At 39.5% G+C, this 20,242-nt stretch overlaps 1 protein-coding gene across 3 annotated transcripts in view; it reads right to left on the bottom strand.

Annotated features, from left to right (window-relative positions):
- Nucleotides 1-19,365, bottom strand: part of RBMS1 (RNA binding motif single stranded interacting protein 1) — a 143,243-nt gene extending 123,878 nt beyond the window's left edge. For all 3 annotated transcript variants that reach the window (XM_039715694.1, XM_039715855.1, XM_039715762.1), the window contains exon 1: nt 19,013-19,365. In XM_039715694.1, the coding sequence (XP_039571628.1) occupies nt 19,013-19,087 (75 nt within the window). In that variant the 5' untranslated portion in view covers nt 19,088-19,365. The remainder of the gene's footprint in view (nt 1-19,012) is intronic.
- Nucleotides 19,366-20,242: the final 877 nt, after the last annotated feature.

Raw genomic sequence — 20,242 nt, 5'->3', positions numbered from 1 at the left:
TTTATTCCCTCAGTAATTTGTGTTTGCCTTTCATGGGTTACTATACCAAAGCAAGGATGAGTATATGGATGCTCCTTAGTCACAGAAATAAGGGTACCCAAACCAATCAGAATTAATTTTGCAATATGTTAAATAACTATGAGTCCATACTTGCAACTCCCAAATTCAGGTACACGTTCACGTGTCCGAACCGAGTTCAGGTTTTGCTACACCCTCACCATTATTTTGTATAAATAATTTACTCCTTAAGCTGTACAGGTGAAAATGCAGTCGTGCCCCTCGATGCACTCAACCACCATGGGATTGAATTACACGTCAATGTTCTCTCCTCCTGTTTATGTTGTAAGTTCCAAGAATGACTATCATATGAGTACAATGGAGGTCTTTTTAGCAGTATGCTGACATGAAAGAAAAGTTCAGCTATGTTGTTTAATTGTGTATACACCAGTGCTAGGCAACTCTCCAAACCTTACTGTAAACATTGTTTAAGGTTCATCCAGATCAGCACGATAATGAAGCTTGTGCTTTTTAGGCTTAGCTTTTAATGACAGTTACTTTTCTTTATAGTTTTTTATTTACCTCTTCTGAAGCACAGTTAAGAGGCATCATACCAGGCTGACCTTTTGCTTTTACAGATTGACAGGTTGTCCTCTAAAGCCCTTGTCTAATATTCTGTTTACATCATGTTGTTTTCCTGGATGGAGAACTGATCTATTGTCTTTTGTTAGTTTGTCTGGAGAACATATTCATCACTGTCTGACAAATGGAAATACTAGATTAGTAAGGAAAAAAGTGCATATTCAACAAACATGGTGTTGAAGACTTTAATGGAGTGAAAAATACTTAAAAGTTCTACGAAAGGTATGGTTACTCTGAAAATATAATTCATGTTCTAACAAGTATGTATGCACATAATAATGTAAAACTGGCACCATTAGCTCTAATGTATAATCATTATGAAGTTATTTTTGTTAATGTAAAGACATTTTCAACTACAAAAATATACATCTGAGACCTAAAATACAGGACATGTGCTTCTTCAGTGGCGAGTTGCTCGAAGTGCAGACTGAGTGTGTGTAGGCAGACAATTATGAGACAAAGAACACTGCATTCCTGAACTTCAGTTTAATTTAAGAAGAAAGTTCATTTATTGTTGAAAGAACACAATTTACAGTGTTCCAAGTTTCTATTATATAAGTGCTGCTGCATTTTATTTTTTGTAAATAGCTTTTATTTTGCAATGTAACAGAAAAATCAGTATAGTATTTATCCAGCCCCAACTATATATTTCTAAAAACTTACACAAAGTACAGCACATCAACATTTTAATCTATGTGCTTGTCAGAATCTAAGCAATTCAGAGCTCTGGTAAAGACAGGCAAAACACTTCAGACTTGATCTGCAAAGGTAAGATAGAACTTGAGATTTTTAATCATGTGAATAGTCTTAACTACATTAATAAGTTCCAAATGCTGTTTTCATGATTAAGCATTTTACGAATTGTGATGCAGAGGTTGTTAAAACTGACAGAAAGAAAGTATTAGCAAAAAATACCATCTCTGTTGCAGCTGAGATGCATATATAGGTCTTCTGACAATGAGATTAATGTGTTGCATTGCTCTTTATCAGGTCTGCAATGAGCCTGACATTATCTCCGAACATGGGAGATTTCCCTAATAGTACCCATTAGTCACAGGATATTGAACTCACAGAACGCAATGAAGTTTTAAAAAAAGTAATAGGCTACCTGAAACCCAAGGATTATCACACAAAACACTTTGACTATCCATTTTGCTTATTCCTAAGGGCACTTTGTGCCCTGGGTTTCCCTGAGGCACGAAAGCCCCCTGAGCCCTCACACCGTGCAGTGGATGCCAGCCTGCTCCAAGGGGACAACGAGGAAGGAACAATGAACTGCATCAATTGCCAAGTACCTTCCAGTGTGCCACACCTTCCAGAGACAACCCACCTGGGCTCACAGGAACAGAACATCGAACAAAAGAACAAATACAAGAAAATCTGCTTTTCCTTTACTCTGCATTCATTTCAAATAAACCTCCTCTTCTATTGCTTTCTGAAGGTTTGGCTGGATCCTCAGCAATTTCTTACATCACTCAAAGACAACACAGAAGGGTCTCCCCAACTATGAAGAGCTGTTTAGCCAAAATCATGATCATCACCTTCCCTGGCACAACAACACTGTAGGAAGGCAGGAGTATTGCGGGAAGAACACAAGACAGAAGGGGTACAACAGCCCTCATTAAACCTGCCCAGTATGGGGCTTCAGCTTGTACTGGGAATGGATTCAGGAAGAGTGAGCAGTTGACACTACAGAAAGAGCATCCACTTGAGGATGAAACAGCTCCCTTGTAGCTGCAAGGGTCTGGGTCACTGTGAGAATAAAAAGCCAGTAAAGTATTGCACATCTTAGATGCAACAAAGTTCACCAATTTATTTTTTGTTCTTGGTAATTTTTTTTTTCATAAAAGACCACTGACAGTGCCTTAGTGAATGTTTTTGTGCAGATGCTAATAAGATTTTAGGGATATTTGCTCCTTCCTTGCTGAAACAAGTTGGTATGTTTGGAAATTAATTGCCTAAAATCAGAAATTCCAAACTTAATTGGAATGAAAAAAAAAAAAAAGAAGAATGTAAAAAAAACTTAAAAGTAGGTACTTCAAGAGTCAAACATAAAACTCTAATAAACTAACTCAAGGAAAAAAATCCTTTTTTTCTTAAAGAATTATTAATAAAATCCAGTAAAGACCAGGAAATACAAATATACATATTTAAATGTTTCATATATTCATGCTCTGATGTGTCTCTGGAAAAAGAAAACATAGCTTGTTTACCCAGCATAATGCTCTCTTTAACTAGAAAAATATTTAATTTCAAGTATTCCTAATGTGTAACTTGATTCTCAGTTCTTAGCTACATATCAGTCATGGGATACATTCCATAGTTATGAAGTATTACCTTGAGAGATTTCATGCTTCCAAGCACACGGCCAATTTCTGCCCTGGGATGCAAATGTACAATTCTCTTTGAAGTCTGTAAGAGTCACAAAAGTAGAACATGCTGCACACTGCAACTGAGTTTTTTCTGTATTTAGCGTCAAATTCTACTCAGCATTACTTATTTAACTCCATTCCCCTCCAATTTTAATTGGAGGGCTACAACTGAGCAGAGCTGGTCTCTCAAGCCAACACTTACTGTAATTAAATTAAATATACGTCTACATATGCATCATAGTAAAGGTGGCTTTTATAAAGCTAAGCAACTTCATATTCATTCCTCTGCACAACATAACTTTTTACTTCTAAAACTCCTGGTATTTAATTAAATGTGTTAATATAGTTATGATACATTCATGTAATTACTTGTGTTTTGCACTACTGCACAACCTAGAAACCTTTCAATTTAAAATTAAATCCAAGATACCTGTGTAATTTCAGTACTTATAATTCTCAAGAAAAGGGACATCAAAAAGAATGCAGAGAAATCTCACCTGTGTTCTGCCAAGTGCTCTGCAGCCCAGTCCCAAATACTGCAGGCAGGCAAAATGCTCACTTAGTGACATGAATAAATATTCATTGTGCATTTATTTACTTCTGCTATTACTGGATTTAGTAATATAATTAAAACTATTAAAATCATTAATTAGAGGACAATATAGTTAATAGAGTTTTAGGTGACACAAGTTTAGCACACTGAGTCAGCTTAATTAAGTCATTTGGAAACGACTGACGTTTGGAAAATTACCAGAACTAGTCTGAAATAACCCTGGATAGGGATGTGTAGATACATGTATATCTATAGGGGAACTTAATATGCTCAATAATTCCAGAAAAGCATTTCCATATAAATTCATTATATTTTTAAGTGCAGACAACTCTAAATCTTGTTAGCATCAATATTCTGCATCATTGACACCTTTTATTCTCTAAGACTCCAGTGTGTTTACTTCAGTATCATCAAACCTTTAAGGCTTCGTCCTGGAAAGAAGCAGGAACAGAAACCTCGTGCATCCTTTAACAGATTTAAATTTAACAACATCTACAAGTAACGCTGTGACAAGGCAATCACCTTGCAGATTTCCTTTTCTTGTTTAGCTGGCTTTGAAAGTGGATTAAGGTATTTTGTACAATGGCCCTATTTTTTTCAAGAAGAAAGCTCTGTACCCTTGAAAGTATTTGGGAATAAATTTTGCAGAATGTCTAACAAATCTTTATACCTGGCCTTCCACCAGTGCCCTAATGCAGCAGTCACCACTCAAGGATCCCTGCTGACAGAGGCAGAAGGAAGCAGATGCCAAATGTCATTTTCTCAGGGGATGACTGCACACAAGAGAGATGCAGGATGAAACTACATGCTGCAAAACTCTAAGATTTTATCATTTTTGAGTGTTAACATTCCCAATATAATCTGTGGATAAAAAAAAAAACCAAACCAAAAAAACCAAAACCAACATCCAAAGGAAAGAAAACCAAAAGTTACAGAACAGAGCCGTTAAACCTGAACAAAATAAAAAGGATTTTTTCTTGTTTGGATGTAGCTATAGCTTCAGGACAGCATACTCAAAGTGCAAAATCACTCTGCGTTATTTGCAACTCCTCCATAAAACCAAAGCCCTTTTGTGAGCTCTGTTGCTCCACAAGGGTAGACTGTGACATAAAACAAAACTCTGTGCCACTCCTTTGGAGTATCATGATCTCCACCACCACCAAAGGCCATAACACTTCACATAAAATGAATTGAAATATACAGATCATTCTATTTCAGTTATAGAAACTACAAATGCTATTCTGCAGTGATGACTTGAGCACTTCTAACCTGCTCTTGGTCCCACTTTTTCCTCCATGTGATCTTAATTTAAACACAAAGCCCAACTCTCTGCTCACCAAAGCAGGCTAGAATCTTATTTCTAGCCCAAACAGGGAATCTCCTCAGCTGCAGTTATGGACCTTAGCCTTGAGCTGACTGACACATGACCAGAGCAGGGTGTTTGGGCACATAAGGGTTCTGGCATAGTACAAACAGCACAAATGAGCAGTGAAAAATGTCTCTCTATTCACGAAGTCTAAAGACAAAATAATATGTTACTGTAAGTTCTAAGTTTCACTCTGGCTGATAAATTGCATAATTTCAACTGAGCTCTATTCCCCATGCATACTCTGCTGATCTTTCATATTGAGATGAGAGCCTTCTGGATTTCTTTTCTGTTTAGGCACTTATGCTAGAAGCAGTGACATTCTATGTGCTAAGTGGATACAAACTCCATTTAGTCTTTGCTATACTGTATATTTTCTTGGATTCAGATTCATGCCGTGCCTATCAGGATAAGACAATTTATGAACATATAAAATAGCAAAAAGAATTGCAACACCACCATGTCACTTGAGAGAGTGTTCAGGAAGTTTTTGCATTTACTCTAGTTTCCGTGTAACAAGAAAACAAATTTATAAACTACAAGAAATAAAAAGAAACACCAAACTGTTTAGTTCTTTATATCCAGCATCACAACAGGACTGCAGCAGATAAGGGGCAAAGATAATTGTCACATTTGCCCCAGGAGCACCTTTTGTCCTCTCACAATCTGTATAAAACAAGGCCTTACCCAGAGGTCTCATCTGTCTGTTCCCCAAAATCATCCTTTGTTTTTGTAAAGTAACCTTTTATTCTTGTTGAACTTTAGCAGTCCCCAAACTGAGGTCTTGCAGAATACTGCCTTCAATCTCCTTTTGTTGGAGATGCAACTCCCCATGGATGGCCTGGCAGCTGGAGGTGTCTTCTTGTGCCATGCTCTGGCAAACATGCCACAGCCTCTCCGCTGAATTTGGCTTCTGCCCTTCTCTGCTCTTTTCACTTATTATTTTCCCTTATCTGTTCCCCGCAGCAATTTTCCTCTTTCAAAATTAGTTTTCCTTATATTTTCCCTCTATTTGGCTTCATACTTTTCAGTTACCTTTTCCTTTTTTCCCATCTCAAACAACTACCCAAGGCTCAAGAGACAGGTCTACAGCCAGCTTTTCAGTGCCTATTTAAGCCACTTCCAGAGACAAGCTCAGTGCTGGGGGGAGAGAAATCAAACTGGAACCGTCCCAAGGAACCACCACTCTCAAGACCAGGTGGTCTGGGCCTCAACGTGGCAGCAAGGACTAACAGCGAGTAGTTCTAAAGGTCACTTCCATGAGGCCAACACTAAATAAAACTACAGAACCCAGACTACTTCTCTGCTGTTATCTCAGTGACATTCCAAGACATGATTTCCTTTCCTCTTTTCCAGATGTTATTCCTGTAAGTATAAATTATCAAAAGATTCTCACTAAAACTGTGAAACATTTGTCACTCCCAGACATAGCTCTCAGCTTCCTACTCCCAGAAATCCCAACTCAGTCTCCCAACATCCTCCAATAATTAGGAAGGCAGAGTTGCTCAAATTTGTACACAACCGTTGATATTTGTGAGCCTTCTTTCCTCTGTCTCCAAGACATCCAGAGGCTCCTGAACTCTGCTTTAAAGCTACAGGCTGTCTGGTACAGTCTGGAGATTTTCCAGATCATTTAAACTGAAAAATGGGGGGCTGCAATAAAATAAATATTCAACTTAAGATTATGTTTATTATTTCTTGACATAAAAGGAAGATTCTGGTGCATGATTTTTCTGCAAAGACTAAATTTTAGGGATATTTAAATTAAAGAACACATGGAGCTCAGTATCAGTGTGAAGAGAAGGACTGAGGTCCTAATTTATGAAAAAAATCACAAACTAGTGCCCATTTTACACATTAATGCCTTCATTACACAGACAGCAACCCAGAGTATTTTATAAATAATACATGCACATCCATGCTTCACTAGTTGCCCAATATCTAAATTACTTGAGGCACTGGCTGTCCTGCAGAGGAGGCACCACACTTTCAAAGATCAAACAATAACAGTAACTAGTCAATCAAGGAAATTGAACCAACCATGAATATTTTTAAACAACTGGTAGGTAAATCTAAGCTAGTCTACATATCCAACACATTTTGAAAATGCGTGTATACAACCACCACCAGAGCACTGGGATGTGCAGCATCCTCCCTGGATGACAACAGTAGCACAGTCTCCATCAATGAGGAGGACAGAACACATTTTGGAAGACAGCACTCAGATAAACTCCTACTTTTAAAAGGTGTGCCACAGAAATGCCAGGAGTCTGCTGTTCGTCATATACACATTTCTAAACTTCATATAAATATCAGTAAAAGAGAGCCATTTACACTAACCTTGACAGAGCTGACTAGAGTGTAAGTAAGCATGGAAAATGACCCATTATACTTCATATGAATAAAAAAGGTATCTATTATTCATTTCATCATTATTAAATCATTCATCTGACATAGCTGACTAGAGTGTAAGTAAGCATGGAAAATGACCCATTATACTTCATATGAATAAAAAGGTATCTATTATTCATTTAATCATTATTAAATTATTCATCTGACATAAAATTCCACTTTCAATTTTAAAAGAAGGAAAGGGGCAACAAATATAAAATATGCATAGTTGCTTTTCTGCCTCTTCTGGAGGCAACATGGCAAAGTAAACTTTTGTCATTCTCTTTCATTTTTACTGTGGTATTTTGCTATTTCTCCCAGAAAGTAGTGTAGCTACTCAGCATGTAAGTATTACATGCTTGGTAACACTTCTCCCTGATCCCAGGCCCTCAACTAAATAAAATTCCAAGAATAGCATCTAAAATTCCTAAGACCAAAAACAACTCCAATACACAAATGTATCTTTATTTTTTCCTCAGTTCTATATTTTTTGAAAAATCTGCACCTTTTTTTTTTTTTTAATATATGGATAGCCCAGTCACCATCAAGGCAAACACTCCAGGACAAAGGAAAAATAAAGAAGTATTCAACTGGTAACTTCTTTTCTGTTATAATGACTTGCAGTGATAATGCTGCTATCTTTGACTTTCTGGCAATGAAAGTCATCTTAGGGCCAATTTAATCCAGTGTTGGGTCCCTAAATTTATATTCTGGCACCTAACAAGAAACCTTATTTTCAGAATTAATGGACAACTATGAACAGTTTAGTTAGCAGAGTAAAAATGAACTGACATTTGGTGGGTTTTACATGTTTTTCTCATCACCAATCTGGTTGACAACCATAGCTGTGATTTTATTTTTTAAGATCTAGTAAAAGCAGCATTTTAAGATTAACTCCAAGATTTGGGAACATGTGAGTTCCTATTATTATACCTGCCATTGAAAATCCCTAGAAAATCTGGGGGAAGAGTGTATAAAAGACACTGGAAAGAAGTGCTAATAAAAGCAGTGAGAGCTAAAGAAGTTGGGTGGGTGGCTTTGGAAGCCTTTCGCGTATCCATAGCTCCTGCAGCTGATGAACTTACTGTAATTTGGAAGAAAAGTCATGTGAAATACAGCAGAACTGTTAGTGAGAAGCAATAGGGACATATAAATTCTTCCAATTTTTTCTACTAGAAAGAATACTGCCTTCCTCAGTATTCTGCTGTACCTCTGTATAACGTCTGCTTGGAAAAAGACAAGATTTAGGGGTTAATTATTGTTTTATTTAATTTTTAATCCATGCTCCAGACAAAAACTTATCAACACATTCAGATTTGAGGCAGGAACAAGAAATGCCAGCCTAAAAAAGTGGTTTGGTATAAGAATGTATACAAGTCTGTCACAATTTACATCACGATTTTGTAGCACTATAATCTTCTGCTAGGAGAAAAATAAATAGACAAGCCTAAACCTTCAAATTTTAAGCAGCTTAAACAAGATATGTGCTAAAATGGGATAAGGGAATTTGCATGATTTATGATTATTGAAATGTTATTTGCATATTTGTATAATGCATGGTCTGTTAAACAGAAAAAGGGATTTCCTTCTATACCTTTCCTTTCCAAATTCCATAGCACAGCTTACAAGGATGGAGTATGGAAGGAACAGTAACAGTTTATTTAGAGCCTCTTATGCTGATGGATGGCTACCAAGGCCAGCCTTACAGAATCACACACCAGTTTGGGAAGGACAACTGGAGGTCACACAGTCCAACTTCCCTCCAAGAGCAGATTGCTCAGCACCTTGTCCAGCTGAGTCTTCTACCATCTCCAAGAGATTCCAGAACCTCTATCAGTACCTTCAGGTCATACTTATGGTGGAAAAAAAAAATCATATCTAATGACAGTTTCCTTATGTCCTAACTTGTGTCCACTGTGTTGCACCCTATTGCCCATTCCCCTCTCTGATAAAACCACCAGCTCTGTAGACCAGGGGAGGGAGCTGAATGTCATGCCTGGACCAAGTGGAGCACTACCAGTTGCTACACTGGGACTGGTGTGTTTAATATTTTTACCTCAGAGAAGTGCAAAGTTCTGCACCTGTAAAGGAAGAGTCCCTTGAAATTATGTCAGCTGAGAAGTGACTGGCTGAGGAGCAGCTCTGCTGGAACAGACCTGGGGGCTGTGGCACACAGCCAGCCAAGCATAAGCCAGCAGCGTGCTCTGCTGTTCCTGCTGGGCTGCATTCACAAAGGGAGGTGACTGCTCCCATTTGAAAGGCTCCATTCACAATCCCAAGTGCAGTTCTGAGCCCCCAGTAAACAGCACTGATAAGCCAGAGCGAGTTCAGTCCAGGACTGTCAAGCTCTGTATCTACTGGATCACCTATTTTGTGGAAAGCTGAAGGAGATGGGTTTGTTCAGGCTGGAGAAATGGAAGCTTTGGTGGGAGATAATAGCACCTTTCCTTTCAGAAAATGGAAATTTGTGAGGAGGTTATCAAGGAGAAGGGGCCAGATTCTTACAGTGGTCCATGGTGTGAGGATAAGTTAATGAGCCTAAGTTGAAAAAAGAGAGGTCCAGACTGCAAATAAGGAAAAAAAAACCACTACAAGAATAGCTAGCATTGAAACAGGCTGTGCTGAGAGGCTGTGCATCTCCATTCTTGGAGACTTTCTAGAACAGACCGAATAATGCTCTAAGCAACCTAGTCTGATCTTCTAGATAAAACTGATTTGAGCAGAAGGCTGATTTAGAGAGCTCCTGGTATCCCGTGATCCTATCCCCATGCATCTCAAAGAAGTGTGTCTCCACTTTTTCAATGCATTCTTATTAGATACATTTAGACAGCAATTAGATCTCCCCTTAGCCTTCTCTTCTTAAAATAGCCTGCTCTTCTAAATAGAGCAATTTGTAGGACCTGGGCATAAAACAGGGAAATACCCATGTTCATCAGAGAAAGGAAAAAACCCTCATCCAAATACAGACGTGGAAAGAGTAGAGAACAACCTAAATAGAAACACTGTGAATACAGTCCAGTAAAAGGCCTGAACAGTGAAAATAGTGAATTGGGGGAAGAAATTTGGAAGTGAGAACACAGAAACTGCTCCTATGATCCAAGTTTCCTGTCTTTGGGGAAACTGGAGTTTGACTACTCTGTCATTTATTCAAACGCATCACAGAAACTATGACATCTAGCCCTTTTTCCAGCTACCTGGGACAATAATAATCTGAGCTTTTGGACAACTGACTGGGTCAAAGGAAGTAAGAGGCACTCTGGAGTCTTTGACCCTGATAGGAGCCATGTTTCCCCCTCCAAAATGTCCCCGTGTATTCTCCTCACTTTCATGAGCAATAGTCAAAAGCAAATGGTCACTAATCAGGAAAGCTATCCAGAGGAAACCAGAGGGTCACTAACACTATTCACAAAATTCAAAGTTTGTATCATAAACCCTTCTTTAATGTTTTTTCTAGGAGACAGAATGTTTTAGCTAGTACTTTTCCAAATGAGTCACTAACACCCTTGTCTTAATTCTGCAGCTGCTGCTAATTTGAAGTGCCAGCCTTCTCCCCTCTTTCCCCAGAATGAAATAAAATATCAATGTTGCACTGTGCTGAAAATGGAAAGTTAGATGTAACACTATGCTACAAGGCCTCTGGAAGTTTCATTTACATTTGATTCTTTCTTTCCTCCCAGGCCTACACCTAACTTAAGCCCTCTCAGCAAATTATTTCACACTTACCTCCACAATCATTGGTCCTAAGAATGAAAGACAGACTCAAAAGGTTTTTTAACACTTAGTGCACCAACATCTAACACAATTAAAAAAAAAAAAAAGAAGAAGATAAAAACATAGGGAAAAAAAAGTTAACAGCTATCTGCATTTATGTGTAATCAGCAAATTTATATGTAATCAGCAGCCCTGTTGGCCAAGGCCCCAGAAAACCTCTTATCCAGAAGAGCTCTCACTGAGTGAGACAAAAGTGAGACCCAAGGGGGTGGACTTCTTTTGGAGACAACTTCACCCATAGCCATGCAAATCTCAAACTTCTTTGTATCTCATTAGTTGCTCCACTGTAAAAAGGTGCTGCAGCTGGGGGGTTTGGGCTTAGTTTTCAGCCAGGCTGGTTTCTTGATTCAGCTCACTGACCAATCATACAAATGCTAGGGCCAGCACAGGGGGAAGAATGGGTTGCTGGGAGCAATGGGGGAAGACAAGACTGCCCTTTTTGGCTGCTGTGCATAGTTATGTAAAATTAAAGTGATTATGTAGCTATGGCCTGAGGGATAGAAGAGGTCACAGATACTACCACAGCCTATAAACTGCTGTGGAAATTGTGTCAGTGTGTGTTGCCAAGAGACAAGCACAGGAATTCACTTCTTAACCTGTTGTAAAACCCACAAAGTGAAGCCTGTTCACTCTACCTTTCTAGAAAACCTCAATACTTCCCTCTCAAGGCACAAGAGTCACACCGAACATTTTGTCTTCCTTCCTGTATCAGTAAGCTCTGTATCTACCTGGAATGACTCTGAAGCATTTCTCACAGGCCTTACATGAGATTTCAAACACTTAGCTTAAATATGTTTTGAAATTTTGTTGAAATGTTTTCGGCAAGCTGGAGCAACTGAGACGAAATGTGCTCTTACAATCTCAGACTATGCACAACAACATAGTGCCCCAAAAGCTACCATGGAACAAGTGAGTCCTAAATCTGCTTATACCTACCCATGTCCAAGCTCTTTGACTTCCTCAATTCTGAGATAACATAATTCAGCTTAGAACTTACTGAAATAACATTTCAACACAGATCTTTGTATTTTCAGCTGAGGAAGACTAGGAAGATGTATGAAGTCAGAAAATAATTATCATCTATTTAACCACAGTAGATACGACCTGAATCTGTTTTGTGTCTGTTTTGACTGAAGGGAATTAAACTCAAATAGAACAGATTTTTATCAACATGCTTTTTCAAAATTTTTCACTTTTTTAGCAAAGCAGGAGTTTTTCCAGCAGAAATAGTTGTGAATACTACTTTGCACAGGCCACAAAGTCTATACAATTGAACAGAAAACAAGTATATCACTTTAGCTAAATCTGAGCATACATCTTCAAGGGACTATTTCTCAAACGAAAAGCATAATTTAATAAAAAACAACTTATTTTTAAAACCATTGTTAATTGCTCTTGATTATGGAAGACTGAAACGGAAATACGTAACTGTACCAAGATATACTTTCCCATTTATTACTACACCTCTGTTGAAACTTCTTTTCTGCTATCACAATCACATTTCTATCATTAGGAGCATGTGTTAGTAGCCTCAATTACCTTTCTGAGTGATGTATCTACTATCAACATTAATAGCTCAAACCTTGCTACTTGGACTTCAAAGTAGATGAAAAATTGTGTCCAAGGAGTTTTTTTGATGTATATACTAAAAAAAATATATATTTCTTAAAGGTATTGTTTTATAGAAAAATTGATTTAGAAAACAATGCTTTACTACATTGTATTATTCTTCATAGGAACACATGAATAATTTGGCCTACCTTTTCTTCATTCTTTCAACACTGAGTGGAAGCTCAGAAATTTACTAAGGAAATTTCATCCTTGAGACTGAGACCTAGACACTTATCCTCTAACTAGAAACAAAGTACTTAGAAGTATATAGCATGCTCAATTCTGATTTAAAAGTAATGAGGAAAAAAAGCTACTATCATTATGAAGAGTACCAGCTGAGGTTTAAAAAAACCCATACTTTAAAGAACTGTTTTATTCAAAGAAAATTAGCTTCTCCCCACACAAACTTATTGCACACCTTTCATGGCTGCCTTGGGATCCTGCGCTGAGGGTAAAGCTAGAAAATACACCAGCACAAATCAGACATTGTATAATTCTGGCTTCTTACAGCTGTTGCCTACCTACTGGTTATAAACTTCACATTCACAAACCTGGTGCCTGGAGGGGGTTAACAATCAAAATACAAAAGGAGAACAGCACTGAATAAATGTCTCAAGACTATTTCAAGTCATATATAGGTTTATCACTTTTCTGTTGAAGTCAGTCCCATAAGACCATCAGACTCAGGATCTGCTCATATGTCTGCAGTAAAGTTACTACAGAATCACAAAGAGGGACCGAGATTTTGCTGACATTTGTTAAATGACGCAAATCACACAGTATCAAATTAAGCCGCAAGCATGGGGTACTCTAGGGATGAGTTTAGTCTCAAACTTCTGGAAACTACAAAGCTAATAAGAACCTGTAATCTCCACCATTGATTCAGGGAAGAAAAAAAATTTTTAACTTTGTCATTTGCAAATTCAGTCTGTATGTATATATATCTATATCTATATCTATATATATATATATATATATCATCCTTCTCTATAAGGAAGTTTGATTCACGAAGGAAAGTTGTGACTTTTTTAAAACTTTTTAACAGAGTCCCTAGGAGAAAAACACAAAATTAACACACCTTATGGATGCCATTGCTGCTTTTCCTTGATTCCAGCCCTGATCACACAGTGTCTAAGTTGCACTCCCTAATTTTGCTCCTCTGAAGTGAAGATTATGACCATCAGGGCATTGCAAATCACCTCCAAATTAAGCATGATCAGCATAACCCAACAATAAATCAAGGTTCTAGTAAATGTTGCTTATCTGAAATGGAAGGCAAAACTCCTGTTGACTTCAATGAAGCCAGTCTTACAGATGATGGTGGTGTCAAGTGTTTCTACAGTTCATGTTTCTTTATCAGAGTTGTTTAGAGAGTTACAATGATGTACACGAAAATACATGATATGAACACTTTGCTCAACCCATTTCTAGAGAGGCTTTTGCATATATAAGCATTATTCCAGCAAGAGTTTCTAGAAATACTGCATGAAGGGCATATTTCTAGTTCATCACAGACTACCTGAACCAAACTTTAGAAGTTCAAAGGAGCTATAACTGGGACTGAGAGATTCCTCTCACAAAACAAGCTGGCTGGAACAATTAAGTAGAACAATCATTGTGACCAGTGAAGAGAAGTTACTGGTCTGATGTATAGGTGTAAACAGACGTTCTCAGTTTTGGACTGGAATGTTTGGAAGAAGAGAAAATGCTCTTTCTAGGTAATACTCTTTATTTCTATTTTCCATCCTCTGAAATAATTCTATAAAGTCAGAGAGATTATCTTACCACGAAAATGCTCAAGTTTGTTTTTTTTTTAATTGGAATATTTTTACAATTCTTTCCCTTCCACAGTATAGTACGGTTTTGGAAGGAATTCTCTACACAGTTGCTCAATAAACCTCCAGCGTGTCTGGAATGGGAGGGAACACATTCAAGAAGCTGGGAGGATAATGGGATCAGGTAACTGTGTGGAGACAAAAAGCTTGCCTGCAACTAACCTGTGCTTTTACTTCTGTGAATTTCAAAGCTCAGTCAAGAACCACAGAGATCACAACTAGGGACAATAAAAACAACTTTCCAGAATATAAAATGTGCAAATTGCTTCTGTCCAACCTTATAAACATGCATACTCTGCTTTACTGTAAGCTTATCTTTTACTATGTACAGATTTTGCAGTCTTAGTGCATATGGAATAAACGTAACTAAACTGGTAAGAATTAGTAATCATTGATACTGATTAAAATCAGCTCATAAGCTACTGAAACTTTTTAAAGGGTGACAGACCTGTGCTTGGTCTGAATGCAGCGCCAAGGTACACATTAGCAGCAAACAATTAGCAGGTCCTCCTTCTTCTGCTTTAGAAGCTGAATGTTCTACATCGGTCTATTAATTTCATATACTGACACTAAACTGCAGCTTATCCAGTGTCTGCTAATAAGACAATTTAATGTCTACTTGGTTTAATACTGTTAACTGATTTCCTTCTTACTCTGCCATCAACAGGCTTGGATAAAAGTTAAGTGTTCCCATTTTAAAGTTTGCTCTCATCAACCTGAGAACAAGGTTTTGACATGGCAGAATCTGCCTGCTCACTACAGTTTATATCAATCTACAGTCCTGCCTACAAACCCACACAACTTCTAGAAATATTGGCTCTTCTCAGAGCTGCCAAAGCAGCAGTTTTGCACCTACCAAATTATAAAGTTCAAAGTCCACTTGAAGATAATTTAGCAAGATTCACAAGACTTCATTAGTTCTAGGGTTTGTTACCTAATACCATACTAAATAACTAGAATTCAAGTATCACACAGGTATTACCTACGACTACTGAATGCTTACACTTTAGATAAGCCATGCTATCTATAGAAAATGTTGCCATCTTCCACAAACCCTTACACAAAGAGCTTTCCTTTATGATACAGAAGACTGCTGGTGGAATTACTCATATTGTCACATTACTCTCTCAAGAAATACCAGTAATACAGGTAGTTATCCAATTTAGTTGTAAACTGTTGTGTGCATTGTGACCCTGAATTCCATTCAATATGGAAAACAAAACACAGACTCACTTTTATTTCTTACTTGACCAAAGCAAACAGATTGTAGCCTAAACATGTCTCTACACATTTGTATTTGTTTATGTGTACTCTATCTTGTTAAATATTAAAATACTCTGCCTGGCACAGCCAGATTTTACTCCTGGACAGACTGGCCTTTAAGCACTGGTAGAACACATGTATCTTAATGACAATAATTTTCCAAAACAGTGAAATAAAAAATCTCTCAACTATAAGTAAAGCTTTGAGTATGGAAACTAGATACAACTGAATTGAAATTTGAAAAGCAATGTTAGAGAAATATGGTTAAAGAAAGCACCTAAACCATTAGAAACATCCATTGAACTTGGAAAACATTTTTGATGCTCTCTGACAAGCCGTACAATGCTGCAATTCAGGAACTGTCCTAAAACATACACTCATTAGAAGACACAAAATTTAGCAGGTATGTCAAGTATATCATTCCAGAGTAAAAACTGTCCTAAAAATGAAGGTTTTACAAGCTTCAACTTAAAGCCATTTCAAACTGTTTTCCTTGCCATAATAATATTTCATTTTTAAAGTCTTCCAATGTTAATTTTGCTCTTTTCATTTAAGTCCATAGTTTCACTAATCTCTTTTGATGCTGAGCTCCCTAAGATTAGAGGGAGGGAGGTGCTGAATCACAGCAAATGTTTATATTTCCTCACAGAATATATCACTGAACCAGCTTGAATACTTCACGAATAAGACTGTGAAAATCATAACAGTCAAATAAAAAACCTGTTTTTTAAAATCTGTAACATATTAATATCAATTAAAATAGTTGACCACATCAACATTTTAACCCAAAGAGCCATTAGGAATGTATGCAATTTACCTAATGAGTATTTTTGAGCACTCCACAGAAAAATCCATCTTCAAGAAATTCCTGTCACCTCCTAGTTATTGATTTGCAGATTATTAGTCAGCAGATTTTCCATCATTATTTAAAAAAGGATAAGATGAGAAGCAGAACTTCTGGTTCAGGAGATTTCCCTACCTCCTCCAGTATAATCACCTACTATTACCCATCATTCATCCAGCAAAAGCAATTCACTTCTATTATCATTTGCGTTTAACAAAACCCAAAGATTTCTCCAGAATTACTGAAAAAGAGTGGAAAGTGAGCTGTTTTACGGCCAAAAGAACAGAACAGCTAAAAATTATTAATTAAATGAATATTTCTACATGTCCAGAGGGGATCCATAGTGGGAAAATTGCTTATGTTACTGGATTCTGCATACCTGAGTACCAAAACCTACAGTCACTGGTCCCTGTACCTATACCAAGACACCAATCTTTCTTTTATTTCTTTTATAAAATAAAGGTCTCTGAAAACATGAAACTTTCACTGGATCTCAGATATTTCATTTCATGTGTGTAGGTCAAATGGCTCTGTGTTCTCTCTGCTGAAACAGAGCAATGTAATTTCAGGCTGTATAATTTTATAGCAAAGACTGCAAGGCAGCTTGAAGATGTCATTGACTGTAATACAAATCAATATTAAATTATCTGTACAGGAAACATTTTCAAAAGACGGTCCATCCTGTTTTCTCATAGGATCATGGATTTCTTGGATCATTCTTTATTAACTTCTATAAGCTATCAGAGTTTATCTCCCTCTTCAATTATTTACAGGTCAAAACAGTCAAGTGATACTGCTTTATATATATTCTATGTTATGTACTTGGTTTGTAACTTACAATTGCCACACAAAACCATGAGGGTAAAAGTTTCTGAATAAAGATATTTGTTTCATTTGAGAATGTACATATTGTCTTACAGCTAAGTGATGCAAAAGGCTGTCCTCTAGGCATTCCACCTTTCTTTAAAATAATGCATTAAATATATGCATACACATATATATATTAAATACATATGTAAACAGTTACTGCAGTGATTACTCTGCAGCTAAACCTTTAAATGGCTATAGTCTGTCCATCTTTAGGCTGATGTCGATTACACATTTAACAGATTAGTCATTTCAAATCACCTAAAGACCTTAGTCACATTTCTATCAATTTCTGTAAATATGAAAGCACATTTCAAAGCCTCCTCATTGCTGCCTTGTAAAATGTCTCATGACTGTCAAATGGAATTTATTTTTCAGCCAAGCAGTCTAAAATACATTTCACAATACAGTAACACAAACACAATAAAAAGAAGAGCCTATCAAGTGTGCCGATAAAGAGAAGGGAATTCTTCCCTGTCATTGCCAAAGAGGCAAGACAGTTCAATAGCAAAAAAAAAAAAAAATTCACAACCAAACCCACACCACGGTAATAACCTCTAAAAAAAGTTCACACATGGAAGCCTCATATGGGTCTGTTTTGATTTGTGAGGAGTGTCACTGGTGGTTGGAAAGGCTTATGCTAAATGTTCCAGACAGCTGATGCAACCACCTCTGCATCTGCCAGTTTGCAGCATGATGCTTCTAGAGCAGTGGGGCTGGCTGCCCTTAAAGACTTGAAGGAGAAAGGGAAAAAGGTGGAGATCCTCCACCGCAAGAACTACTAACATCAATATCCCCGCAAACAGCAGCTACCCGTGTACAACATTAATCATCACGACCTGGACCCTTAATGCGTTTTTTAATCCAGTTTGAAAACTGTGAGCTGCCAGCTCACAAAGGTCCGAGTCCACAGACAATGAGTATCCACCCGAATCCGACAGCTTCCCCAATGCCCGTATTTAATGGCAATTACGGCCATCCCCACCGCAGCAGTAAGCGCGCCCTGCCACCCCTCGGGATGTCACAGCACCCCCGCCGCGGCCGAGGCACGGCCATGGCAGCCCCGGCCGCCCGAACTTCGGCTCCTCTGCCCGCGTTCCGGGGCTGCGCTGGCCGAAGGCAGCGGGAGCGCGGCCCGCAGCGCTCCGCTCTGCGGCGGGGTGGCCGAGGACGTGGTTGGGAAGGAGGAGACACGCCGAGAGCCCTGGGGAAGAGGAGGGACCGACAGCGGGAGGGGAAAGGCGAGAGGGGAGTCAGGTCGGAGACTGCACGGTCGGGAGCGAGGAGAAGCGGTGGAAGCCCGGCGGGGGCTCCCGGGGCGGCGGCGGGCGGCAGGAAGGGGCTGCCGGCTCTTTCCTGTCTCCGTCCCCCGGTGCAACCTGACCGCCTCCCCCGGGCCGTGCCCCAGCCGCGGAGCTCCCGCCCGGCTCGGCCCTGTCCGGCCGCCCGGAGCGGGGCCAGCCCCAGACCCGCCGCGCCGCCCGGCGTGCCGGACCCTACCTTCGCCTGCAGATACTGGGGGTAGTAGTAGGTGGTGTACTGGGGGTACATCTGCTGTTTCCACACTTTGCCCATGAAGCTGGAAATGTAGCCTGCAGTGCAGGGATGGGGGGGTACTTTGGGGGGCTCCAGCCGCCTCTCCGTGTCTCTCTCCCCTCCTGCCTCTTCCTTTCCGGCGGTGGCGGCTGCTGCTGCTCCTCGGCCGAGCTCAGACCTTCCTCCACCCAAAAGCCACAGCGGAGCGGAGCGGGGGCAGGCACTCTCGCTCTCTGCCCGGGAGTTCCTGCCAAGTCCCCGCCCGGCCGGGCCGAGCAGCAGCGGCAGCGGAGCGGCGGCGCGGGGAGCGCTCGGGGCCGGCGCGGCCAGCCCCGGGGCGGGGGGCGGCGAGCGGCGCCGCTCGGCCCGAGGGCCGCTCCAGCGCCCGGGAAAGCTGCGGTGCCCGGCGGGAGCGGAGCGCAGGCTTTCCACGTTCTGGAGGACAGGAGGAGGAGGGCTGCAGTGGCCGCATCGCGCCCGGCTCGGCTCTGACCTAATTAGCCTGGTTGTGCTTTGTTATCGCCTTCCCTCTTTTGTGCATCCCGCTGCTGAGCAGTGGTGCAGGGCACAAGCTGGAGGGGAAAACTGGGTACAATTTTGGAAAACCAAATTTGGCTTCAATTCCGCTTGACGGTACAGGGTGCATTTATCTGCCGGAGCAGAAGAGACTGCAGTGCTAAAATCAGTTTACAGAGCAGCAACCACAAAGCCAGACCAAATTCTCTGTCTGGCCCATTGAACGTTCTTAAATTTGCACTTCAGCCAGTGGTGCTGAGTTCTCCAACAGGAAACATTCCTGTTATAGGCAGTAATAGCTATATTTTTTCACTTGAATATTTTCTCTGAGAAAGCTGGTTTCCTGAACGTTAGAAGTAGGGACCAGCTGCATACTATGCTCTACTGTTGTGTGTAAAAAAGTCCAGTGGGTTTACTTCTGACAAATCCATCTCTTTTCAACCCAAAGATAAGCTGATCCTCAGAGCATTAAGCAGATGCCATTTCTTTGTCACACTAATCACAATCATTTTTGTATTGCGGCACTGTTTGATTAATAAAACGTGTATATAAGGCCCACCAAAACTCCTGGTTTTATTAACATCAGCCAAACTAAACGTGATAATAGCAGAAAGAAATATTAAAAACTTGAAGGATGTACAGGCATCCCAGGGTGATAGCAAAGGCAGCCTTGGTGCA

The sequence above is a fragment of the Passer montanus genome, unplaced genomic scaffold (genome assembly GCF_014805655.1).
Source record: "Passer montanus isolate IOZ18808 unplaced genomic scaffold, ASM1480565v1 scaffold1, whole genome shotgun sequence".
In the NCBI taxonomy this organism is placed as follows: Eukaryota; Metazoa; Chordata; class Aves; order Passeriformes; family Passeridae; genus Passer; species Passer montanus.
Note: the sequence above shows the minus strand (reverse complement) of the source record. Positions and strands in the feature narration are given on the sequence as shown.